Below are 26,006 nucleotides of genomic sequence, written 5' to 3'. Positions count from 1 at the left end.
CTCCCCCGGTCCTCCTTACTGACTCCCCTTCCTTGGCCCGTTGCCCACTGGCGGCACTCCCCCGGTCCTCCTTACTGACTCCCCTTCCTTGGCGCTTCCTTGGCGCGTTGCCCGCTGGCCGCGCTCCCTGGGGCTTAGCCGTCACCTACCTCAGTGGACACCGTGGTGTCCTTCCTGGGAGATGATGCCCAAACAAGCATCAGACAGCTTGATCTCCACCAGACCCTGAAAACTCACTTCCTGCGTTCCTCTGAGCCATTTCCTCTGGGTTACCCAGCTGTTAGCCTAAGTGTTGGCTAGTTAGTGGGTCGGTTAGTTAACTAGTTGCCATTGAGTCAGCTGACTCATGGAGATGGCATGGACAACCGAACGTTGCCGGGCCCTGTGCCGTCTTCACTGTCCTTGGTGTGCTTGCGTCCATTGTCGCGGCCACTGTGTATTCTGAGCGCTTTCCAGTGTTGGGCAGCCCTGGTGGCCCCGTGCTTAAGAGCTCGGCTGCTAACCAAAGGGTCAGCCGTTTGAATCCGCCAGCTGCTCCTTGGAAACCCTGTGGGGCGGTTCTACTCTGTCCTGTTGGGTGGCTATGGGTCAGAATCAACTCGTCTGCAAGGGGTTTGGTTTGGGTTCTGACCTCGGGGGCTCACTTTCAGCAGTATGTCGGACCATATCCCACGATCCATGGGGTTTCCACTGCCTGGTTTTCAGAAGTCGGTGGCTCACCAGGCGTACACCTAAGTACAGTCACCCAGTGACCTGGCACTCATTCAGTGCTTCCCCGCGCAGACACTGTTACATTGTGGAGACGTGCAGATGACTCAGGCACAGTCACCACCCTTTGGAGCTCACAAACCAGTGAGACTTTGAAAGAAACACAGAACTGATGTCGCTGCCAAGACAGACATTGATTCTGGCAACAAGAGACGCGGGCAGGTGGGCTCGTCGCCCCCCCCGCACCCCGGCCGGGCCGGGATTGTAGGCCCGGCAAGCGTGGCAGGCCAAGCAGTCACCAGCCTTGGCGGTGCACCTGGCCGTTACAGGCTGGGGAGGCACCAACCTTCAGAATGTGGAAATGAATGCATTTTATAAACTGCACACATACACTAATAGGGAATCCATTTTTAAAACATAACCAGAAATAGAAACTTGGAAGGGACCAACTCCAAAGTAACCATAAATATAACAGGGGATCTAAATTAATGGTAAATATGACCAGAAATAGAAACTTCAAAGGGACCAACTCCAAAGTAACCATAAATATAACAGGGGATCTCAATTAATGCTAAATATGAATTTAAAAAAAAACCCTGATGCTGTCGAGTCAATTCCTACTCATAGTGACTCTATAGGACAGAGTGGAACTGCCCCCACAGGGTTTCCAAGGAGTAGCTGGTAGATTCGAACTGCTGACCTCTTGGTTAGCAGCAGCTGAGTTCTTAACCACGGCACCACCAGGGCTCCGAATATGAATTAGGAATAGTAAACATTACATAAGTTAACAGTAGCTATAAACAGGAGTTCTCACCCTCTCCATGGGAAGTCTTTGCTTCTTCCTCCCTCCCAGCTCCATACCTGCTGTAATGCCCTTGTCTTCTGGAATTCTCCAGACACAGGAGGGTGTGGTCTTACCAGAACCAGGGGAGCTGTGGCTTCCTCAGTCAGGGAACCAACCCACCCAACCCTGGTGTCAGTGGCATTTCTACACAGAATAGCACCTATGACATCTGTTTTAAATTGCCGAATGCTGTCTCACGGCTGGAAACTGGAATGGCCAATAGGAACCGCTCATTGGCACACACCCCCAGGTGGCACCTGGGCATGTACCATACCTGCTGTACCCTAGATTACCTCTGCCTGGCACAACATGGGGAGGGGACCTCTCTCGTCTGCCCTCTGGGCGTCCACCATCTGTCTAACTGGTCAACCCCGATGGCAGCCTCCCGGAGCCAGGCCCGCAGAGAAGGAACAGATGTGGAGGGGCACACGGAGAGTAAGGAGCCGGCCCCTCCTCACAGCCGGCTCTGGTCGGCGGTTTCTGGGCTATGCTTGGTCGGCTGTGGCCCATAGTCCATGGGATGTTTTTAGCTTGAAGATGTCTGAGACTCAGCCAGTGTTCCCTAGTGTCTCCTCTGGCTGCACCAAAAAGAATTTGTGTCCAAGACTCCATTGAGATGGGATCTGGTTGTGTGTTGTAGAGTCGATTCCAACTTGTAGCGGCCCCATGTGACAGAGCAGAACTGCCCCATAGGGTTTCCTTGGCTGTAATCTTTATGGGAGCAGATCTCCAGGTCTTTCTCCCACAGAACCAATGGGTGGGTTCAAACTGCCAGCCTTCCGGTTAGCAGCCGAGCCCTTAACCATTGTGCCACCAGGGCCCTGAGATGACATGTGAGTTCCTGCAAAGTCTCTGCAGTGCACGCGCGCGCGACGTCATCTTGGCGCGTCCCTTCTGCCCGGGGCGTGTGTGGGGGTGCACGGGTCTGTGGAGCCCTAACGCCCTGTGTGTGCACTGCAGGAGCCCGAGAGGCAGTACCTGCACATCGGCACCATGGTGGAGTTTGCCTTCGCGCTGGTGGTGAAGCTGGAGGCCATCAACAAACACTCCTTCAACGACTTCAAGCTGCGAGTGGGTACGCTGTGCGGTGGCGGATCCAGCTGGGGCGTGGCCCGGGGAGTGAGGGTGTGGGGATGTCTGATCCTCCAGGGGATGATGGGGTGGAACCATTACAAGTGCTGTCTGGGGCGCCAGGACTGGGTTGCAGCTGCCAGCCCCTGGAGCACTTTTGCACAAGCTAAGAAAAGATATCCCCTATTCCTTCGGGCGGGAGCCCTGGTGGTGCAGTGGTTAAGAGCTCAGTTGCTAACCAAAAGGTTGGCAGTTTGAATCCACCAGCCACTCCTTGGAAACCCTATGGGGCAGGTCTACTCTGTCCTCTAGGGTCACTATGAGTCAGAATCGACTCGACGGCAGTGGATTTTGGTTTCTGGTATCCCCTTTGGTTGGATGCAAGGAGTCCTGGTGGTGCAGTGGTTCAGAGTGCTCAGCTGCTAACCAGAAGGTGGGTGGTTGGAACCCACCAGCCACTCCATAGGAGAGATCTGCTCCCTTAAGGATTACAGCCTTGGAAGCCCGAGGGGGGCAGTTCTACCCTGTCCTGTAGGGTCACTATGAGCCGGAATCCACTCACTAGCAAGGGGTCAGTTGGACGCAGGCAACAGGCACCAGTCTGGCAAGTAGAGCCAGCGCTGGACCTCAGTCCCCCGCCCCTGTCCAGCCCGGGTCCCGTCTGTGAGGCACAGCCTGCCCAGCCCGAAGCGGCCCTGCAGAGCCAGTGACTGTAACTCCTCGTCAGACAGCCGCTCGATCATTCCACGGACCACTGCCAACGGGACTAGGGCCCGCAGCTGTCAGGGAGGGAGAGATGTGAAGGAGAAATGTGCATCTTGGAATTGTTGGAATGCAGTCACACTTCTGGGTCACGACCTACAAGATCACCAGACATGTGTCTGAGTCCGAATCTGAGAGAAAAATCCAGCTTTCTATAAGAGAAAAAAAAAAACTTTGTTGAAAAAATAGAGTTCCTGACTTCTAGTAAGTTCTGCACTTACTTTCAGTTGGATCTGTAGCGTGTGCTTGGAGTCCCTGGGTGGTGTAAACAGCGTACGAGCTTGGCTTCTAACAGAAAGGTTGGAGATTCGAATCCACCCAGAGGCTCCTCAGAAGAAAGACCTGGGGATCTACTTCTGAAAAATCAGCCGTTGAAAACCCTCTGGAACACAGTTCTACTCTGACACACATGGATGGGGTCTCCAAGAGACAGAGTTGACCTCCGACGGCAACTGGTTTGGTTTTGGTTTTATGATTACTTTGCTTTTACAAATTTGTATCCAAAAAAAAAATGTCTTTTAAAGCATTGAGTTAGCCTGCAGCTAACTGGGCAGCCAGCTACCAGATCCAACGTGGGCGGTCCCGTGGCAAGACCTACGCCGCCTCTGACCCCAGAGCTTCGGCGGGGCTCAAGCATCTCCTTTATTCTCTGGACAGCTTGGAAATGGGCTTCACAGACTTTCATACTATCCCCTACACCCCTTATTTTTTACATTTATTTCGTGGCAGAATGACCACATCTCTAAACATATAGGGGCCAAGACAGTACTGCCATTCCCTCGTGGGAACGAGACTATCCTTGTCAGTCAGCTTTGCTACATCCAAAGACGTTTTCTTGCTCTAAACTCTAATGATGCTTTCCAGATTAACGTGAGCATTTGAGTAGAGCTCCTTCAATACAGATTGATGCCTGCTTCACACTGATTATTGATTAACTAATTATCAGCTACACCCGACCCACCTATGGGTCCTGTTAGACTCCCAGGCAGGCCTGACCGGACCTTCTGCTGGCCTGGGCTTTCCTGTCCCCCAGAGCTCAGCCTCTTCAGGGGGCAGCATCCGTGCTGGGCCTGGAGCGCGGCACCCTCCAGTGGCCGTTCCCAGGTAGGAACTCGGAAGAGGGGTTCTGCCAACACGCCTGCCCTCTTGTCTGCACATCAGGGTGGAAACCCAGCCGGCTAATCGGAACCACAAGGCGTGCACGCCCACACTAAGTAGAGATTGCCCATCGCCAGCAGTACACAGTGCGGGGGCCCCCTGCCCCACCCCAGCTGCTGACCCAGTTAGAGTCACAGAGACCGCTGGAGGGGCTGGAATCACCAGCCTGCGTCCCACTGACTCCTGGTGCTGGGAACCCAGAGACAGAGCTGGAGGTGTGTGGGCGCCAAAGGACAACAGGTTTCTCAGCTCTGGCACGCCTTGGGAGATTTTATGGAGCAGTGTTTGTACTGCAGTTCCTGGCCTGACTTCCCATGGCTAACGGGGAGCTTTGTCTGAGACCCGTAGCGGACGGTAGAGCATGAGGCAGATAACAGTGGGGGTGATTGTCTCAGAAACGCCCACAGCAATCCACACACTTTGACTAATGCGGTCAGGTGTATCCTGGATTCGGGAGACGATACGGCAGGAATAATCACTGTCTCTCCATATCCCTGCTTCTGGCTCTGCGCCCCCCAAGCCCCACCCCCCAGAGCATACATTACCAATGACAGTTTTTTGGTTGCTGTGACTAAGAGGAAGGGCAGGGTGGAGCCATCACTGTCCCCTCCCCGTTAGCCATGCCTGGGCTCCTGATGGTCTGAGGAGGTAACCTACGGTGCCACGTGCCCCAGGTTTCCACGAAACCATCGGAAGCCCCGTCTCGTGTCCAGGGCTTTCTTTGGCGACCTTCCGGCTAAGTCTCCTTGGAGAATCACAGCTCCTGAGGCAGCTCACACGCTACAGGGTTCATTTCTCCTCCTCTGGTGAACGCACAGCGGAAAAGCCCAGCTTCCAGAGGGCCAAGAACCCACGTGGCAGAAGCTGGCCTGGAGTCCCTCTATGTGTCACTGTCCCTCACTAAGTGGGGCTAGCCTGCCCTCCTCTGGGCTCTCCAGCACCCTAGCATCACCTCAAAATGCAGGTCTTCAAGGACCCCCCTGACTCCATGTCTGCTTCAGGGACCCCCTCCAGACTCCATGTCTGCTTCAAGGACCCCCTCTAGACTCCATGTCTGCTTCAGGGAACCCCCAACTCCATCTCTGCTTCAGGGAACTCCCAACTCCATGTCTGCTTCAAGGACCCCCTCTAGACTCCATGTCTGCTTCAGGGACCCCCCTCCAGACTCCATGTCTGCTTCAGGGACCCCCCTCCAGACTCCATGTCTGCTTCAGGGATCCCCCTCTAGACTCCCATGTCTGCTTCAGGGACCCCCCTCCAGACTCCATGTCTGCTTCAGGGATCCCCCTCTAGACTCCATGTCTGCTTCAGGGACCCCCTCTAGACTCCATGTCTGCTTCAGGGACCCCCCTCCAGACTCCGTGTCTGCTTCAGGGACCCCCCTCTCACCTCCACTTCTGCCTTCTTGTCTTTTCCCAGTTGTGTATTTTTAGGTGACTCTCCTTTCCCCATGAGAATGTTTTCCCAAAGTTCGTATCCCATCAAAGACTCTCTTGCACACAGTGAAAGAATTTCTTACTGCTGACCTCTGAGGGCTCCTACACTGGCCACAGTGCAAATCGGGGCGGGGGGGCCTTTTGGAAAGTGGTTTAGTGACGGAATCGAAACCACTAACCTGCTTTTCTTGGATTCATTAAATTTGTCAGTGGGGTGTTGTCACACACCACATCCCTAACCATGGAAGGGGAAGGCATGGGACACGGAAGGCATTATGAGCAGGACCGTGGGGCCAATTGCATGGCTTTGCATTCTTCCTCTGCCACCTACGAGCGCATGTCCATGCCATTCCTCTTCTTTCTCATCTGAGAAATGGAGGTGATGATGACAATGCCACCTCCTAGAGTCCTTGTGAGAACTGAAAGGGTTTATGCAGGTAGAGCACTTAGAATACTGCCCGGCAGATAGAAGATGCTGCCCGAGTGTTGGCTCAGTCAGGAAGGGTGTGCGTCAGGGTCGTATCCTTTCACCATACTTATTCAACCTGTATGCTGAGCAGATAATCCGAGAAGCTGGACTATATGAAGAAGAACGTGGCATCAGGATTGGAGGAAGACTCGTTAACAACCTGCGTTATGCAGATGACACAACCTTGCTTGCTGAAAGTGAGGAGGACTTGAAGCACTTACTGATGAAGTTCAAAGACCACAGCCTTTATTATGGCTTGTACCTCAACATAAAGAAAACAAAAATCCTCAAAACTGGACCAATAAGCAACATCATGATAAGTGGACAAAAGATTGAAGCTGTCAAGGATTTCATTTTACTTGGATCCACAGTCAACGCCCATGGAAGCAGCAGTCAAGAAATCAAATGACATATTGCATTGGGCAAATCTGCTGCAAAAGATCTCTGTAAAGTGTTAAAAAGCAAAGATGTCACTTTGAAGACTAAGGTGTGCCTGACTCAAGCCATGGTATTTTCAATCACCTCATATGCATATGAAAGCCGGGAATAAGGAAGACCAAAGAAGAATTGATGCGTTTGAATTATGGTGCCGGCAAAGAATATTGAATATACCATGGACTGCCAGAAGAATGCACAAATCCTTCTTGGAAGAAGTAGAGCAAGAAAGCTCCTAAGAAGTGAGGATGGGGAGACTTTGTCTCACTTACTTTGGAAATGCTATCAGGAGGGACTAGTCCCTGGAGAAGGAAATCACGCCTGGTAAAGTAAAACCAAAAAAAATAAACCCACTGCTGTCAAGTCGATTCTGACTGATAGCGACCCCATAAGGTTTCCAGGGCTGTAAATATCTAAGGAAGCAGACTGCTACCTCTTTCTCCAGCAGAGCCACTGGTGGTTTCAAACCACCAACCTTTCAGATTAGCAGTCAATCACTTTAACCACTGTGTCACCAGGGCTCCTTAAAATAAAGGATCAGCAAAAAAGAGGAAGACCCTCAACGAGATGGACTGACACAGTGGCTGCAACAATGGGCTCAAGCATAACAACAATCGTGAGGATGGCGCAGGACCGGGCAGTGTTTCGTTCTGTTGTACATGGGGTTGCTACAAGTAGGAACCCCCTCAACAACACCTAACAACAACAACAACAAAACATTGTAATATTTTTGAGATGATAAAGTTACAGGAATAAGAATTCCATGAATTTGGCAAATGTTTGTGTAAAATAATAATTCACAAAAGGAGTCTTAGACTTTAACTACCTATATGGGTTAAATTGACAACAGCGACTTGAAAGGTTAGATAGGAAGCTTAGGGGGCAGTGAGTTTGTTAACGGGGGAAGAACAAGTCAGAGAAGGAAGGTGAGAATTGTTGCACAGGTTGAAGAATGGAATTAGTGTCACTGAATTGTAAGTGCAGAAATGGTTGAATTGTTGTATATTCTCAACAACAACAAAATAATTATAAAAAGAAATGCCATAAATAAATTAGTAAATAAACACTTGGTTTAAAATGGTTGCTGTGAGCTCATCTTGTTAACCAGATTGTGATGTGTCACAGGTATTAACCACGGGCCTGTAATCGCTGGTGTAATTGGCGCTCAGAAACCGCAGTATGATATCTGGGGCAACACCGTCAATGTGGCCAGTCGGATGGACAGCACAGGAGTCCTGGATAAGATACAGGTAAGGTGGTCTGTCCTGCCATGAACCCCTGCTCCCCCTCGCGGAAGCCCTAAACAAGCACAATGATGATAATAATGATAGCAGCCTAGTAAAACAAAAAGAAGAAAGCAAACCGAAGTCTACTTGATGTTTAGTCACATCTTTATGATGGGGGAAATGCTAACTAGTCTCTGGTTTGACTAGTTTCAGATAAGAACTGGAAGAATATGGAAAGAGTCCAGAAACTCGGGTTATAAATATTTTCTCGTGGTCCAGGCTCTCAGGGGAGGTCGGAGTAGAGTTCTGTAGGCATCTGGCTTGTGACCTTCCACAGGGAACACACGTCTTTTGGAGCCTTTGAGGTGAATCTAGCATTGCCAGGAAGAGAGGGAGAGCCAGCTCTGCTAGCGAGATCCCGCTCAGGCGATGCTCTCCACACACCCCCTCTCCTGCCACCTTCACTCTCACCGGAGACTGAGGTGGGGTCCTTCTGAGTGTGGGCTGGAGACCACCCAGCTTCCCACCCTTGAGAGCGGTGGTCTGCCATCTTGGTCACCTAGTCAGCCATGTCCAATGGCAGCCAGCCTCTGAGGCTGTCTGCATGAGATCGCTGCCCAGTCTCAATGCCCAGGGCCACTCCAGCAATCCTGGACAACCCAGACCCTTCTATTTGGGGGGTGAGGGGGCGAGAGGCATGCCCATACCAAGAGCACACTTTCCAACCCACAGGCGAACTGATGCCGCATCTCACACCGGGTTGCCCTGAAGCTGGACGGGAATTTTTCGTATGCTTTACAGCTCAGTTTGTTTTCAAAAACACAGGCTAAACACCAAAAGCAATTTAAGGGAGGCTGGTCAAGGAACGTTTTCTCTCCTGGAGATCGTAAATCCCCCACAGGTGAACGTGGAAAAATGAGTTTACACTCAGCTGGGCCGCTCAGAGGGTATTGGCCTCGCAAAGCTTCCTGTGATTTAGTGCAGATCAGCCGCTGGACCGGCTCGGTGCGCTCGGATCCCGGGGAGGGAATGCGAGGGCCTCTGCCTGTCGGAGATGACTGACGTGTGTAGCTCGGCAGCTGGTAGGTTCGGGAGGAGAAAGGTGTGCTCTCTGTCCCGAGGGCGTAGCTCCCTCCAGCTCCAGCAGCCTCTCCGTTTCCATTTCTGTGCAGAAACAGTAGTGCGATGCCAGAAAAAATAAAACAGGAGGCTAAGACCACTAACAGCTTCTCCGGAGCCCGAGGAAGAGTCTTTTTATTAGAGAGCATGACACTCCCGGCCTGCTATCCAGCCGCGGGGCCCGAAGTCGCCACAGAAAGCCCCCTGCGCATCCCAGCCAGGCCCAGACAGGAGGGCCACCGCTGGTGCCGCTCCAGGCAGACAGCCGCCTCCTCGCATCCATGGTAGTTGTGGTGCCAATCGGCTTGCCGGTTTGGTGTTACAAACACCGGTGGATGGTTCCGCAGTGCCGGCACGCTCCTCAGAGTCCGTGAGCGCCTCAACTGCAAAATCGATTTCAAACCAGTTGCTGTGAAGTCGATTCCGATTCATGACGACCCCACGTGTGCCGAGTAGAACTGTGCTCTATAGTGTGGTCAAGGCTGTGACCTTTCAGGAGCAGATCACCAGGCCTTTCTTCCAAGGTACCTCCAACCTTTCAGTTAGTAAAGTGCTATAATCGTTCACACCACTCAGGGACTTCGCAACATCAACCTCAAAGACGCCAAAAGATGTTTGTTCTCCGTGGGGAAGGCGGAACTCTAACTGCCCCCGAGAACTCGGGCCACGAGAAAACACGTATTCATAATGCAGGTTTCCCGACTCTCTTCACATTCTTGGGCCCAAAGCCCTTCGGTGCTGCTGGCTTTACCCTCCAGCTACACCAGTCCTCCGTCTGGGACCAGCCAGGGAGAGCAGGTCACGAGCATCTGGCACCTGAGCCCTCACCTCCTTGACGTTTTCCTTCCTGCTCTGGGTGGCACAGTTAACGCACTCGCCCATGTGGGCCTCCGGAGGGAGAGCATAGCACGAACTTAGTTCTCAGCAGGGCAGTGCTTCTCCTAGGAATCAGAAGGAATCCCCGGGTGGTGCAAATGGTGAACGCAATCAGTACTGCTAACAAGAGGGCTGGACGTTCAAGTCCACCAGAGGCCCCTTGGAAGAAAGGCTTGGCAATCTCCTTCTGAAAAAGCAGCCATTGAAAACCCTGTGGAGCAGCACAGTTCTGCTCTGACACACATGGGGTTGCCATGAGTCGGAGTCTACTCGATGGGACCTGGTTTTGTTTTGTTTTTTATTAATGGCATTTGTTTATTTGCATGGATAATGAGATTCATGATCATTTGTAACATCATCCACCAACCCACCACTCCAGCTGATCTTCATACACCTTCATTTCTCCAGAGTTCGCTCTGGTTCTCTCACGTGTGCATACATATTCTTCACGGGGTGAAATCATTGGGAAGATCCAGGCTTTGTTCTGTTTTCTGTGGGTGAAGTGACTGGACGTTATTCCCTTACCTCACCTGTATGCTGATCATGATAGCTCTGTGGCTCACCTAACCCTGGAGATCACTCAGCTTCAGCTCTTCGGCACTATCGCAACACGGAATTGAGCTCTGAGTTGTTGTGCTTAAAAAGCTTGTCTTTCTGTGGTTTATTCCCTCTTCAGCTAACTCCTCAGAAGTGGAATCACTGGGTCAAAACACATGAGCATTTTTTGGCCCTCTGCCCTTGAACTCAGATGGCTTATTCAGAGGGGTTGTATTAGTATACATGTTGCTCTTGTTGTTGGCAGCCATTGAGTTGGCCCCCGACTCATGGTGACCCCCATGTACAATGGAATGAAACACTGCCCAGTCCTGCACCATCCCCATGATCAGTTGCAGATCAGACCATTGTGATCAATAGGGTTTTCTTTGGCTGATTTTTCTGAAGTAGATTGCCAGGCCTTTCTTCCTAGTTCATCTTAGTCTGGAAGCTCCATGAAACCTCTTCAGCATCTTAGCAACGTGCAAGCCTCCACAGACAGATGGGTGGCGGCTGCACATGAGGTGCCTCAGCCGGGAATTGAACCAGGGTCTCCTGCATGGAAGCCGAGAATTCTGTCCCTGAACCTCCACTGCCATCTGTGAACTTACCTACTAAACGCCTTTTCATTTTTTAATGTGGCTTTCAGGTGACCGAGGAAACGAGCCTCGTCCTCCAGACCCTGGGGTACACCTGCTCCTGTCGAGGGATAATCAACGTGAAAGGCAAAGGGGAGCTGAAGACGTACTTTGTGAACACGGAGATGTCCCGATCTCTCTCCCAGAGCAACGTGGCGTCCTGAAGAGCCACATCCGCCGGCGTGAGGAGACTGTTTCCGGGGAGGTACTTGCACTTTCAGACTGTAACTCTTGCCGTCGTCCTTGATGTCCGTGCTCCGTGTGCCCCACGGAGCGCTTGCAGACTTGTTTCTGTGACCCAGTGGCATACCGTTTGGTGTCTGATGTGTGCCAAGACCGCCTGCCACTCGCACTGTGCTTACTCCTGAGCGGAAGGAAGAGGAGCGCGCTAAAGGAGGGATGCTTTCAGAGACCGCATGAAGACGGTCGAGGTGAAACAAACAAAAATTCTTAAGGCAATAAAACTAGAGGGTGTATATTATCTTCTGGTGCATGTTATTTTCTGAAAAATATGGTAGCTCGCCAATGCATCTGCTAGTCTGATGTTAAAACACACCGTATTTGTGAATAAGTTGATTCCATCTCCCCATTTGGAGTGTGCTGTGTTCCTCAACGTGTCTCGTTGCCAGCAGCTGTCCACGGCACTGCTGGCTCTGTGGCTCTCGTCACCCCGCTCCGCCGTGTCTCACGCCAGCAGCACACCGCCATCGTCACCACAATTAGTGCTCACCCCATAGGACCGGTTTTGTACCAAACGCGTCCGACGTTTCGATGCCATTGTCATTAAAAGTTTTATGTACTTTGGTTCACAGCGTCTGTATCTTTTTGTTGTTGTTGTCTCCTTTCTTCTTTCTCCCGCGGTCTGCTCCAGAGTCAAGCTTTGTTTTCCCTTCTTCCCTTTTGAGACATGACTGGTAGTTGTTTCAGAAGAACTCTGTGGAAGCCTGTGTTGGGGTGTCCTTGAATAACTCCGATCCAGACAAAGTTTGTGATCCAGACAATTGAGAATGCAACACTCTCGAAAGAAAGAAAGCATGCTCGATGTACTTGGAGGTCTGGTTTTAATTCTGGTATCTCTAGAGACTTCATCTCATGTACTTTGGACATGTTATCAGGAGGGACCAGTCCCTGGAGAAGGACATCATGCTTGGTAAAGTAGAGGGTCAGCGAAGAAGAGGAAGACCCTCAATGAGATGGATTGACACAGTGGCTGCAAGAATGGGCTCAAGCAGAACAACGATTCTGAGGATGCTGCAGGACCGGGCAGTGTTTAGTTCTGTTGTACGTAGGGTTGCTATGAGTCAGAACCAACTCAATGGCACCTAACAACAACAACAGCAGAGAACATTTTCCGGGAAAAAATATTTTAGTAGTAAAAAGATTCTCTGCTACCAAGGGTACCCCTCTGCCCAGCAGTACAGGTATAGTGTGACAGAGCCATCACACACGGACTGTGTGCAAATAATTTGGAACTGACTGTGCAAATCAGTAAGCACATAGTCTGAACTAACCCATACAACCTACTATGTCTGAAGAGGCTTAAGCAGGCACAGAGCCAAAGTTTATGCAGTTTCAGTGAAAGAAAACTCAGAAAATTATGTTTGTGTAAATCCAGCTCTAAGTTGTTGAGTTTTTTTTTTTTTTTTTTTTTAACATAAAGAGGTCAATCTTTGCTGAAGATGGACAATATAGCAATCATGAGCAATCTAATGTTTAAAAACAAAGCTGCAGATACAGGCTTTATCAGTCACCTTGCTTTCTCTTTGTAGCTTTTTGGTGAAATGAGTTCCTTTATGTGGCCTTATGCCTTGGTTCTTTGGAAAAACAGCTTGAGAGATTTTTCCCCTAAACCCTGAGGACTTACCTGTGCCCTAGTCTTCTACTCCAGAGGGTTACTTTTGTCAGGTTGATTGGCATTTCCTGTAATAAGCTATAAACAACTTGATCGTTTGCTACTTTTTGTCTGGTCCTGGGCTGCAGCCTGCCTGGGATTGGTATGCACTTTGCCAGGATTGGTTAATATACTATGCAGATGAGGGGAGTTATAGCCTACTATGCAACTAGAGTGTCTGTGACCTTCCGAGAGGGGATTGGTCAGTTTGTGGCCCTTGTGAGAGGGCCTTGCCTTGAAATTGTCAAGGAGTTTGTGTATTTAAGCAGCCTACCCCACAGAGGTTTTTCAGACAGGAAGAAGCAGAAGGAAGAAAGAAGAGAGAAGCAGCAGAGAGAGAAAGGAGGCAAGGAACCTCCTAAAAGAGCTATAGCATGATCAAGGGCTGTTACACTGAAAACAGAGGGAGGCCTGGAAGGGGCCCAGTGGCAGAGCCAGCAGTGACAGACAGCAGGACCAAGAGGAGCCCATCCTCAGGGTGCTGAGAGAAGGCCTACATGGTTGAGATGAGCTGTGACAGCTGACCTGAACTGAAGAAGGGAGACTTTGTCTACATGCTTCCTGATCCTGATCCTGAGTTGTACCCTGTCCCTTAATAAGCCACTTAACTGTAAGTACAGCACGTGAGTTCTGTGAGATGTTGCAGCAAATTGACAAACCTAAACGGGAGGAAAGAGTGCTGAGGGGAGGGAGAGTGGCCAGTTTCAGAGATGGAGTGGTTCAGCAGCTTAGAGAATGTGGAGGTCTGGGATATATTTGACTTCCGCCTCATTAGCTCATGGCATACGTGGGCAGATGAAGCAGCTGACTTGTTAGGAAGCAGTTCGTGGTGAGAACTCACTCGGAGGTGCTGGTGGTGGTGGTGGTAATGATGTGGTGGCAATGATGGTCGTGGTGGAGGAGATGGTGGTGGTGATGACGTGATGGTGGAGGTGGTGATGGTGATGATGGTGGTGATGGTGATGATGGTCGTGGTAGAGGACATGGTGATGGTGATTACAGTGGTGGTGATGGTGGAGGTGGTGGGGATGGTGATGATGATGGTGGAGGTGGTCGTGATGGTGATGACGGTGGAGGTGGTCGTGATGGTGATGACGGTGGAGGTGGTGGTGATGGTGATGACTGGTGGTGGTGGTGGTGATGATGGTCATGGTGGAGAACATGGTGATGGTGATGACGGTGGTGGTGGTGGAGGAGATGGTGGTGGTGATGATGATGATGGTGGAGGTGGTGGTGGTGGTGATGTGGTGATGGTGGTGGTGGTGATGCCAGTGGTGGTGGAGGAGATGGTGATAGTAGTAACGACAGTGGTGGAGTTGGTGGTGGTTATGATGACGGTGGTGGCGGTGGTTGTGATGACGGTGATGGTGGTGAGGGAGGAGATGGTGCTGGTGGTGGTGGTAGAGGTGGTGGTGATGTGGTGGTGGTGGTGATGATGGTAGTGGAGATGATGGTGGAGGTGGAGGTGATGATGGTGGTGGAGACGGTGGTGAGGGAGGGGATGGTGCTGGTGGTGGAGGTGGTAGTGACGGCAGTGGAGATGATGGTGGTGGTAGAATTGGAGGTGGAAGTGGTGGTGATGGTGGTGGTGGAGGTGGTGGTTGTAATAGTGATGATGGTGGTTGTGATGACGGTGGTGGTGATGGTGATGACAGTGGTGGAGGTGGAGGTGGTGGTGGTGGTGATGATGGTCGTGGTGGAGGACATGGTGATGGTGATGACAGTGGAGGAGGTGATGGTGGTTATGATGACGGTGGTGGTGGTGGTGACAGTTGTGGTGGAGGAGATGGTGATAGTGATGACAGTGGTGGAGGTGGTGGTGGTTTTGATGACGGTGGTGGTGGTGAGGGAGGAGATGGTGCTGGTGGTGGAGGTGGTGGTGATGGTGGTAAGGGAGGAGATGGTAGTCATGGTGGAGGTGATGACGGTAGTGGAGATGATGGTCAAGGTGGAGGAGATGGTGGTTGTGGTGGTGATAATGATGGTGATGGTGGTGGAGATGGTGGTGAGAAAGGGGATGGTGCTAGTGGTGGAGGCGGCAGTGACAGCAGTGAAGATGATGGTGGTGGTAGAGTTGGAGGTGGAAGTGGTGATGGTGGTGGAGGTGGTGGAGTAGATGGTGGTGGTGGAGGTGGTGGAGTAGATGGTGGTGGTGGAGGTGGTGGAGTAGATGGTGGTGGTGGAGGTGGTGGAGTAGATGGTGGGGTGATGGTGGTAGTGGAGGTTTGCGAGGGAGCCTGGAAAGTTGTTGTTAGTTGCCTTCGAGTCTGCTCTGACTTGTGACAACTTTATGGATAACAAAACAAAATTCGGGGCTATTCCTGCCAGTGTATCCACACCATGGGCCAGCTCCCTGCCCATACTCTGTCCCACGCTCTGTTAAAATCATTTATTGAAGCTAATAACTATCCTTCAGCACTGGAGCCTGAATTCAGCATGATTTGTTCTATTATCTGCCTCAGTCAGGAACTTTTTTATACTATTATGCAACTCAGCATTGGCCTTAATCCACCTAAATGTCCACAAGGTCATGGAAGGACGAGACACACGACAAGCTCATCTCTCTTCACCGTCTCCGATATCTGGAACAGGGCACCTTGGGTTTCCATGGGCTCAGATGGCTCCATTTGCCATCTGTAATGAGATCAGTGGGTGTGCCTGGTGGGCTCTTCCTCCTTAGACAGCACAGCATCCATCCTGGCCTTGCTGTAGGCCACCTGCCCTTAGTAGCCACCCACCCAGGGCCGGGTGAGTCACCAAGCTCTCCTGAACACAGTGGCACCGCCTTGCACCCCACAGGGTGCGCTGAACTTGGGTTTGTGGTGAAAGGGACTTGGAAGGAGACTTTTTATTTCCCAGAGCTGTCTTGCCCACCTTACTAAACAGCAGACTTTTAAAAGCAATCAAAGTCACTGTCAGAGCCTGCCTTTCGAAGCTCCGTGCCTGCACAGGCCTCTCACAGTGGCCCTGGGACCAGCAGCATCACTTCCAGGAGGCCCGTGGTCCCTGTGACCCTGGAGTAAACACTGGGATTGTTGTCAGCTACCATCGAATCGGCCCCAACATGGCATCCCCATGTCCAGCAGGATCAGACCTTTGTGATCCATGGGGTTTTCATTGCTGATTTTCAGAAGTAGATCGCCAGGCCTTTCTTCCTAGTCCATCTTAGTCTGGAAGCTTCTCTGAAACATGTTCAGCATCATAGCAACACGCAAGCCTCCAATGACAGATGGGTGGTGGCTGTACATGAGAGGCGTTGGCTAGGAATCGAAACTGGGTCTCCCACATGGAAGGTGAGAATTCTACCGCTGCCTTTGTGACATTGGTAAAAAAAAAACAAAACCAAACCCATTGCCATTGAGTCGATTCCAACTCATAGCAACCCTGTAGGACAGAGTAGAACCGCCCCATAGGGTTTCCAAGGCTTTCATCTTTATGGAAGCAGACTGCCACATCTTTCTCCCGTGGATCGGCTAGTGGGTTTGACCCACTGACCTTTTGGTTAGCAGCCGAGTGCTTAACCGCTGTGCCATTGGTAGGCAAGCAAAAATGCTTCCTCAAAGCTCTCCATAAACTTTATCTCTTATAGGAAGCCTTCTCTAATTGCAAATGCTTTGAGTCTGAACCCCTTACAACCTGCGGTGTTTTAATGTATCTGTGTAGAAATGTGTAGGCTTTGTCCTGAGTCATTCTTCTTCCCAACTCTGTGTTCCTTCCTAAGATGCAGTAACCACTGTTTCCCTTTTTTTAGATGTGGCGCGGTGGTTAAGAGCTACAGCAACTAACCAAGAGGTCGGCAGTTCGAATCCACCAGGCGCTCCTTGGAAACCCTATGGTGCAGTTCTACTGTGTCCTATAGGGTCACTATGACTCGGAATCGACTTGGTGGCAATGGGTTTGTTTATTTATTTATTTTTGGATGATCAGGAAACATCACCGACTAGTGGTGGGAATTTGTAAATCAAAACCATTTCTTTTAGTCCAGATTTCTCTTCGCTAAGGTGACTGCAGTAGGCATTCATGTATTGGTTCTAAAAGATGTAAAGCTCTTGATGCCCGTGAACCAAACCAGTTGCCATTGAACTGACCCCCCAACTCCTGGTGATTCCATGTGTGTCAGAGTTGAACTGTGTTCCATACGGTTTTCAATCGCTGATTTTTCAAAAGTAGATCACCAGACCTTTCTTCTGAGGCACCTCTGAGTGGACTCACACCTCCAACCTTTCAGTTAGCAGCTGAGCATGTTTACCGTTTGCACCACCCAGGGACTCTGATGCCCATATAAGTACATTTAATTTTATCTTATTGCCTAAAAAAAACCCGAGAACTTCTGAAATCCTGCCCACTTCAAGTGTGCTTCTTAAACGTTAAGTACCAGGAGATTAAAGCACTATGTCTGACTTAAAGTCAATTAAAAATAAGTTAGTTTGCTGTTAATTTATTGCATCATTTTCAAATGAGGGCATTTCTTACAGGTACCTTGTCTTTTTTCATAATCAAGACTGAAGCAAGAGTAATTTATTAAAATGTCTATAACCCAAACTTCATATAATCTCCACTGTTATTATAAATATGGTTCAAAGCACCCAAAAGCATTTCAAATGATCTACTGCTATTTGTTTGAAAAGAATAAAAGGTACCTACAGTGAAAAGCCACTTGGAAAAGAACAAAGGGATATTTAGGAATCACGCAGCCTTGAAATTGCTGCAATTCAGTGCCAGGTTGTCTGAGAATTCTGAACCATAAAACCGATGAAATTAATTAGCTCACCTGCCTGTTAACTGCTCAACTGTGGGAAATTAAATCACAAATCATAAAAGAAAGAGGGATTATGCTTCCAAGGGATCAGTTCATTAAAAATACAGCTGATCTCTTAAGACTTGAATGTTTTCAAATTACCTGCAAAGGAAACATCTCCAACTGAGGTTGAAAGCGACGGTTCGAGTCCCAGTCGTGGCCTGTGTTGCTCTGAGCGGGAGTGATCCGTGTAGTGCCTGAGTGACTGCTACGCCCTACTAGCTCCTTATCTCCCACACAAACTCCGCAAGGTCTCCCTGGGACCCTGCGGCTTCTTACTTGAGGAGGGACAGAGGGAGGCATTGCTGGCCACCGAGGCCACCGTCCTTACCCGGGCTTCTGCCCTCGATTGTGTAAATTCTGTCCTTCAGGGCTCTGACCTGGGAAAGAACACTGTAGTATCTGGAGTTCAGAGGCACCAAGGGCCGCTTCCACTGTTCCTCTGCTCTTGGAGAGAGCAAAACCAAAAAACAAACAAACAAACCCATTGCAGTTGAGTCAATTGTGGCTCGAGGACAGAGTAGAACTGCCCCCCCATAGGGTTTCCACAGAGCAGCTGGTGGATTTGAACTGCCGACCTCTTGGTCAGTAGCTGTAGCTCTTAACCACCGCACGCCAGGGCTCCTGGAGAGAGCAGGACAAGTTAAAGGCCATTTGCACTAACGGGTAGTCACCGTTTCTGTGGCGCGCACCCTCCACATGCCCCTTCTCCCCAAGAACACTTCCAAACGCAGAGTCGATGAGCTGAGCCCAAGGCCACGTTAGAAAACGAGAACTGAGCCTTCACTTTATTACGCACGGTGCGCGCAATGACTCGCTCTCCAGCATCATTTGATCCAAATAACGTCACGTAAACGTCGTCCCCCTGCCCACGCTTGATAAGCATTAGCGGCACAGGGCCAGGTTCCCCACGAGGCAGCAGGCAGGAAATTGCCCACGTGCAGGCCTCCCCGAGATGGCCATGTGCAGGTGCAGTAAGGCCTGGCACCTCCCCTGACAGCCTCACTTGGGCAGGTTCCCCGACGTGTCCTTTGGGTCTGGGGCTTCAGGCTGGAGAGATGTGCCCGAAGCCAGGGGCCTTGATGCTGGGGATGTCGCTCTTGCGGTAGAAGTCGGCCTTCACGTGGTTGACGTGGCCGTGGTCCCGGTTCAGCGGCTCCACCGGCTGGTGGATGCGCTTCCCATACACGGAGGAGGTCAGCACCCCGACGGGCCGCTCCCGCTCCTGTGGGGGCACCCACCGCACACGTCACACACACACGGCCACCTCGGCTTGGCCCACCCCATAGGCAGGGTTCTGAGCTGCATCTGCCCAGAACCCACCAAGGTGAATCACCTGGGCACCTGCACACCTGAACTGACTCCACCTGGCCACTTCTGTCTACTCGGCACTGCACCAGAGGGGCCTCCTTAAATGCTCTGCTCCAAAACAGACAGGCTGCTGTGGAGTCAGCTCCAGCTCATGGAGACACCACGTGTGCCAGAGTAGACCTGTGCTCCACAGGGTTGTCAATGGCTGATTCTTTGAAAGTAGATTGCCAGGCCTTTCTTCTGAGGCACCTCCGGGTGGACTTGAAAATCCACCTTCTTGGTTAACAGCGAGTGCATCCACGTTTGCACCATTCGGGGACTCTCCTGCTCCGAGCTCTCCACTGCCCTCAGGCCATTCCAAGGAAGAGGCCAAGGTCTTGCAATGGTTGCAGGTTTAAGACCTGGGCCTAGGTACCTCTCACTTCATATCCGTATCCTCCCTTTTTCCTGCCCTCCTCCTGCCCGCCTGCCTGTCAGCCCTGCCCTCTTTCTTTCCCCAAACACACAGAGCACTGTTCAGACCCGGGGCCTCTGCCTGACCGGTTGGCCCTGCCTGGGCACATCTCTGCCCCTTCCTCTCGCAGCCCCCTTCTTCTCAGTTGTCCCAGTCATCCCTGGGCCTGGCCACCCGACCCTGCTCAGCCCTCTCCCCTTAAAGGGCTTCATTTGTCTGCATACCAATCACCACTACCTGGAATTAGGTTCGTTATGTATTTGCCTTTGATTTTTCAGTCTCCTCATGGGAACAGACGCTCTAGGAAGGCAGGGATTTTGTCGTATTCCCTTTATGCCTGGTACACAGGAAGTGCTCAAGAAGTATTTGTTGACTAAATGGACATAACAAACAAATCTTTTTTGGAAGAAGTGCAGCCACAATGCTCCTTAGAAGCGAGGATGGCGAGACTTCGTCTCACATACTTTGGATATGTTATTAGGAGGGACCAGTCCCTGGAGAAGGACATCATGCTCGGTAAAGTAGAGGCTCAACAAAAAAAGAGGAAGACCCTCAACGAGATGGCTTGACACAGTGGCTGCAACAATGGGCTCCAGCATAACAACGATTGTGAGGATGGCGCGGGACTGGGCAGTGTTTCATTCTGCTGTACACGGGGTCGCTATGAGTCAGAATCGACTCGACGGCACCTAACAACAACAACAAAGGGATATACCCCCCAAAAAACTAAACCCACTGCCATGGAGTCGATTCCTACTCATCGCGGCTCCATAGGGTTTCCCAGGCTGTATGTATATCTCTGCGGGAGGAGACTACCACGGCTTTCTCCCGCAGAGCCGCTGGTGGTTCTAACCACCGACCTTTTTGGTTAGCAGTCGATCACTTTAACTGCTGCGCCACCAGGGCTCCTTTAAATGGATATATAAGTAATGCTTAAAAAAGGAGCCTGGTAGCACAATGGTTAAGCACTCGGCTGCTAACTGAAAGGTTGGCAGTTCAAACCCACCTAGCGGCTCTGCAGGAGAGAAGACCTGGTGATCTGCTCCTGCAGAGATTAAAAACAAAACTGAAACCTGTTGCCATCAAGTCACTTCTGACTCCTAGTGACCCTACAGGACAGAGTAGAACTGCTCCATAGGGTTTCCAAGGCTCTTCGAGTTCATGGCAGCACACTGCCACATCTTTCCCCCAAGGAGCAGACTGGTGACTTCAAACTGCTGGCCTTTCAGTTGGCAGCCGAGCGCTTAACCACCATGCTGGCAGGGCTCCTTCCGGCCTCGAAGCCCCCATGGGGCAGGCCTACTCTGTCCTATGGCCTTGCTGTGTTGAAACCACCTCGCTGGCAGCTAACAACAAAAACAACCGTGCTAAGAAAACAGTTGTCACGAGTCCGTTCTGACCCATGGCGCCCCACATGTGCAGAGTAGAACTGTGCTCCATGGTGTTTTCAAGGCTGCGAACTCTTGGAAGCAGATCACCAGGCCTTTCTTCTGAGGCACCTCTGGGTGGACCTGAACCTCCAACCTTTCAGCTAGTAGCTCGTCCCTTAACCGTTTGCACCACCCGGAGGCTTTTTGCTTTGCTCTCGCTAATTGCTAAATTCTATACAACAAAACAATCATAAAAATTAACACATAATAACATGACAGACTAGACTGAGCTAAAATAATAGTGTCATCCTGGTTTCTGGGGACAGTAAGATACAGGTGAGGCGCCACATTCCCCGAGTTACAGGAAGCAGATGGAACAGGGTATGACAGCATGCATTCACGTTGATCTGTTAGCGCCTTGTGACTGTTCCTGTCTTCCTATTACCTCCTCGTTCACACGCAGCCCGATGCTTTTCGCGTGTTCTCGGTCATCGCGGTGCGAGATCTGATTGTAGTCTAGGCTCCTCTTGAAAACACAGTCGTAGAGGGAAATGACACCTGTCTGGGAAGAAAAAGAAAAGCCGTGGGTTGATTTGAGAACTGAGCCTGGGAAGCCTGATGAAGCAATGCCGACCTGATGGAGCGGGGGGCATGGAGAGTCTGCGGACTGATGCCAGTGTGCACATGGTGGGGACTGGCCGTGACCCCGAGCAGGGAGGAGTCACAGCCCAGCCCAGTAGGGGCAGGGTCTCTGCAGGAGCTGGGGGTGGGAAGGGCCACTTCCACGGGAACTTTAATTTCTTCAGCTCTTTTTAAGGCAGTTGCCAAGAGTTGACTTCAACTCATGATGATCCTGTGTGTGTCAGCAGAACTGTGCTCCATAGGGTTTTCAATGGCTGATTTTTCAGAAGTAGATTGCCAGGCCTTTCTTCCGAGGTGTCTCTGAGTAGACTCGAACCTCTAACCTTTTGCTTAGCAGCTGAGTGCGTTAACCATTTTCCTGACCCAGAAACTCCATATAATCCACATAAATAGATGCATGATAGATGTGGAGCCCTGGTGGCGCAGTGGTTAAGAGCTCAGCTGCTAACCAAAAGGTTGGCAGTTCAAATCCACCAGCCACTCCTTGGAAACCCTATGGGGCGGTTCTACTGTGTCCTATAGGGACACGATGAGTCAGAATTGACTCGACAGCAATGGGTCTGGTTTTGGTCTGCCCCTTCTGAACTGAGTAAGCCCCCCTGGGACTCTGTGGCTTATCCTGGGGGGAAGCCCCTGAAGAGGGAAGGACGGGCCTCACACAGAATGAGGTGCAGTCACTGTTTGAACGTGCAAGGAAACGCGATTCCATTTTGTTCCCTGAGTTGGAGGGAGCTGGTGTAATGTGCAATCTTACAAAAATGCCCGTTTATCATTCAAACCAGGTCCCCTGAAACACTCTGGGGAGCAGTGCCTCTGAGGGAGCAGCGCTGCTCGCCTCACAATGCCCGGATCAGCTACCGAGAGCCCTCAGTGCTCAGAATAATCTTTAGTAGGAATCCCACCGCCGACGATGTGACCAGAATCTTAGACATCTTTTCTGGTGGGGGTTTTGCATATTCAGAGCTTTCCAGAATGAAAAATGAATTTTTTTTATCATTGAAATATAAGGAAAATGTCATCACCGGGCACCCTCACTTAGCAACGTGACTGCGCATTTCCAATACCTAATCAAACTGAGTAGCTTTTCTGTATTTCAATGATTAATTTTCCATCTTTTCCCTCATTCCTTTATGGTTTGAAGCAAAACAATATTAATTAAAACCAGTCTGGAGTGAGATGGCCTCATAAAGCAGAGCTTCTGGATCTGCTGATAGCTTGCTATTAAAATCCCTCAAGGCATCTCCTCTCTTTCACGTATGCTGCTGCTGTTAAAAAGCAAGCAAAGCAAAACCCAAACCATTTACTGTTCTCTTGTGATCTCCCTTTGTCCCTCTGGGTTTTGAGTATCGTTAAAATTTAATGTGGCGTCTATGGATTGACCTGTGTCCCCTAAAATGGAGGCATTGCAGTTGTAACCCCTGTTCCTATGAACGTGACCTCGTTTGGGGAAACAAGGTCTTTCTTTCATTATCATTTGGGTCAAACAAGTTTATACTGGGATGGGCCCTAGTCCTAATTCCTTCCTGAGTACTGTCTTATAAAAGGGGGTGGCACACGGGGGGAAGACAGGTGCCAGGTGACAAAAAAGGCAGGTGCATCGATGAGCAGCAGAGGAACAGCAAGGATTGCCGGCAGCCACCAGAAGCCAGGAGACAGCCTCAGAGAAGGATCGCCGTGGCCAGGACCCTGATTTCGACTTCGAGCCTCCAAAACTGTGAAAAAACAAATTTCTGTTCTTCGAAGCAACCCACTGTGTGGCATTTTGTTATGGCAGCTCTAGGAAGCTAAGACAAGGGCCTTGGACTGGTTGTGGTACTTGGCGACCTACCATCCACTTCTCTCGTGGCAACCCCATGCCTGACATGAAACATCACTCTAGTCTGTAGACTGGGTGCTTGAAGTGTGGTGGAGGCCTTCAGATTTCAACCTCTGTTATGGATTGAATTGTGTCCCCCAAAAATATGTGTATCAATTTGGCTAGGCCATGATTCCCAGTATTGTGAGATTGTCCACCATTTTGTAATCTGATGTGATTTCCCTATGTGTTGTAAATCCTATTGCTAGGATGTTAACGAGATGGATTAGTGGCAGTTATGTTGAAGAGATCTACAAGATTAGATTGTGTCGTAAGCCAATCCCTTTTGAGATATAAAAGAGAGAAGCAAGCAGAGACACATGGGGGACCTCATACCACCAAGAAAGCAGCACCGGGAGCAGAGCACGTCTTTGGACTCAAGATTCCTGCTTTGAGAAGCTCCTAGTTCAGGGGAAGATTGATAACAATGTCCTTCCTCGAGAGCCGATAGAGAGAGAAAGCCTTTCCCTGGAGCTGGCACTCTAAATTCGGACTTCTAGCCTACTAGACTGTGAGAGAATAAACTTCTGTTTGTTAAAGCCATGCACTTGTGGTCTCTCTGTTACAGCAGCACTAGATGACTGAGACAGACTCCAAAGCACATTGTTGTTGTTGTGTGCCATTGAGTCAATTCTGACTCACAGCAACCCTACAGGACAGAGTAGAACTGGTCCGTAGGGTTTCCTAGGCTGTAATCTTTATGGGAGCAGACAGCCAGGTCTTTCTGCCGTGGAGCTGCTGCATGGGTTTAAACCACCAACATTCTGGTTAGCGGCGGAGAGCTTAACCATTGTGCCGCTAGGGCTCTTGCCCAAATCTCATTAGCCCCACTCTTTTTTATTCCCATACAAAAATTTATACATACATTGTTATGTGACCCTAACTGCTCTCCGCATACTGTGACAGCACACTCCTCCTTTCCACCCCTGATTCCCTTGTCCATTCATCCAGCTCCTAACCCTCTCTGCCTTCTTATCTCACCTCCGGACAGAAGCTGCCAATTTAGTCTCTTGTATCTACTTGAGCTAAGAGGCACACTCCTCACAAGTATCACTTTATGGCCCACAGTCCAGTCCAACCCCTGTCTGAAGAGTTGGCCTCAGAAATTGTTTTAGTTCTGGGCTGATAGAGAATCCAGGGGCCATGCTTTCCAGGGTTTCCAGTCTCAGTCAGACCATTGTCTGGTCTTCTTAGTAGAATTTGAGATCTGCACCCCACCTTTCTCCTGCTCCATCAGGGACTCTCCGTTGTGTTCCCTGTCAGGGCGGTCACTGGTGGTAGCCGGGCACTATCTAGTTCTTCTGGTCTCAGGTTGATGAAGTCTCTGGCTTATGCGGCCCATTCTGTCTCTTGGGCTACTACTTTCCTTGCATCTTTGGTGTTCTTCATTCTCCTTTACTCCAGGTGGTTGGGACCAATGGATGCATCTTAGATGGCCGCTTGCAAGTTTTTAAGACCCCAGATGCCACTCACCAAAGTACGATGCAGAACATTTCCATAATAAGCTTTGTTATGCCGATTGACCTAGATTTCCCCTGAAAGCATGGTCCCCAGACCTCTACCCCTGCTACTCTGTCCCTCGAAGTGTTTGATTATATTCAGGAAACTTCTTAGCTTTGGTTTAGTCCAGTTGTGCTGACTTTCCCCGTAACGCGTGCTGTCCTTTCCTTCACCTAAGATAATTCTTACCTACTATCTAGTTAGTAAATAACCCTCACCCTCCCTCCCCACCCTCGTAACCATCAAAGAATGTTTTCTTCTGTGTTTAAACCTTTTCTTGAGTTCCTATAATAGAGGTCTTATGTAATATTTGTCCTTCTGTGACTGACTAAATTCACTCAGCATAATGTCCTCCAGCTTCCTCCATGTTTCATGGCTTCATCATTGTTCTTTATCATTGCGTAGTATTCCATTGTGTGGATATACCATAATTTGTTTATCCATTTGTCCATTGATGGGCACCTAGGTTGTTTCCATCTTTTTGCTATTGTGAACAGTGCTGCAGTGAACATGGGTGTGCATATATCTATTTGCGTGATGGCTCTTATTTCTCTAGGATATATTCCAAGGAGCGGGATAGCTGGATCCTGTGGTACTTCTATTTCTAGCTTTTTAAAGAAGCCTCAAATCAATTCCAAAGCGGTTGTACCATTTTACACTTCCACCAACAGTGTGTAAGTGTTCCAGTCTCTCCACAACCTTGTCAGAATTTATTATTTTGTGTTTTTTGGATTAGTGCTAGCCTTGTTGGGGTGAGATGATATCTCATTCCAGTTTTGATCTGCATTTCTCTAATGGCTAATGATTGTCAGCATTTCTTCATGTGTCTGTTAGCCGCCTGAATATCTTCTTTGGCGAAGTGCCTGTTCATATCCTTTGCCCATTTTTTAATTGGGTTATTTGTCTTTT

At 50.2% G+C, this 26,006-nt stretch overlaps 2 protein-coding genes across 2 annotated transcripts in view; one reads left to right on the top strand and one right to left on the bottom strand.

The window, feature by feature from the left end:
* ADCY2 (adenylate cyclase 2) overlaps positions 1-11,440 on the top strand; it is a 458,110-nt gene extending 446,670 nt beyond the window's left edge. The window contains exons 22-24 of the mRNA XM_004380271.1: positions 2,513-2,627; positions 8,009-8,133; positions 11,288-11,440. Of these exons, the coding sequence (XP_004380328.1) occupies positions 2,513-2,627; positions 8,009-8,133; positions 11,288-11,440 (393 nt within the window). The remainder of the gene's footprint in view (positions 1-2,512; positions 2,628-8,008; positions 8,134-11,287) is intronic.
* A 7,570-nt stretch (positions 11,441-19,010) lies between these two features.
* The window catches only part of CFAP90 (cilia and flagella associated protein 90), a 24,207-nt gene continuing 17,211 nt past the window's right edge, over positions 19,011-26,006 (bottom strand). Inside the window, exons 2-3 of the mRNA XM_023734805.1 lie at positions 21,546-21,662; positions 19,011-19,190 (exon numbers count right to left, since the gene is read on the bottom strand). Coding sequence (XP_023590573.1) covers positions 19,011-19,190; positions 21,546-21,662 — 297 coding nt within the window. The remainder of the gene's footprint in view (positions 19,191-21,545; positions 21,663-26,006) is intronic.

Source organism: Trichechus manatus, unplaced genomic scaffold, assembly GCF_000243295.1.
Source record: "Trichechus manatus latirostris isolate Lorelei unplaced genomic scaffold, TriManLat1.0 scaffold00072, whole genome shotgun sequence".
In the NCBI taxonomy this organism is placed as follows: Eukaryota; Metazoa; Chordata; class Mammalia; order Sirenia; family Trichechidae; genus Trichechus; species Trichechus manatus.
This window is presented reverse-complemented; position numbering and strand designations above follow the sequence as displayed.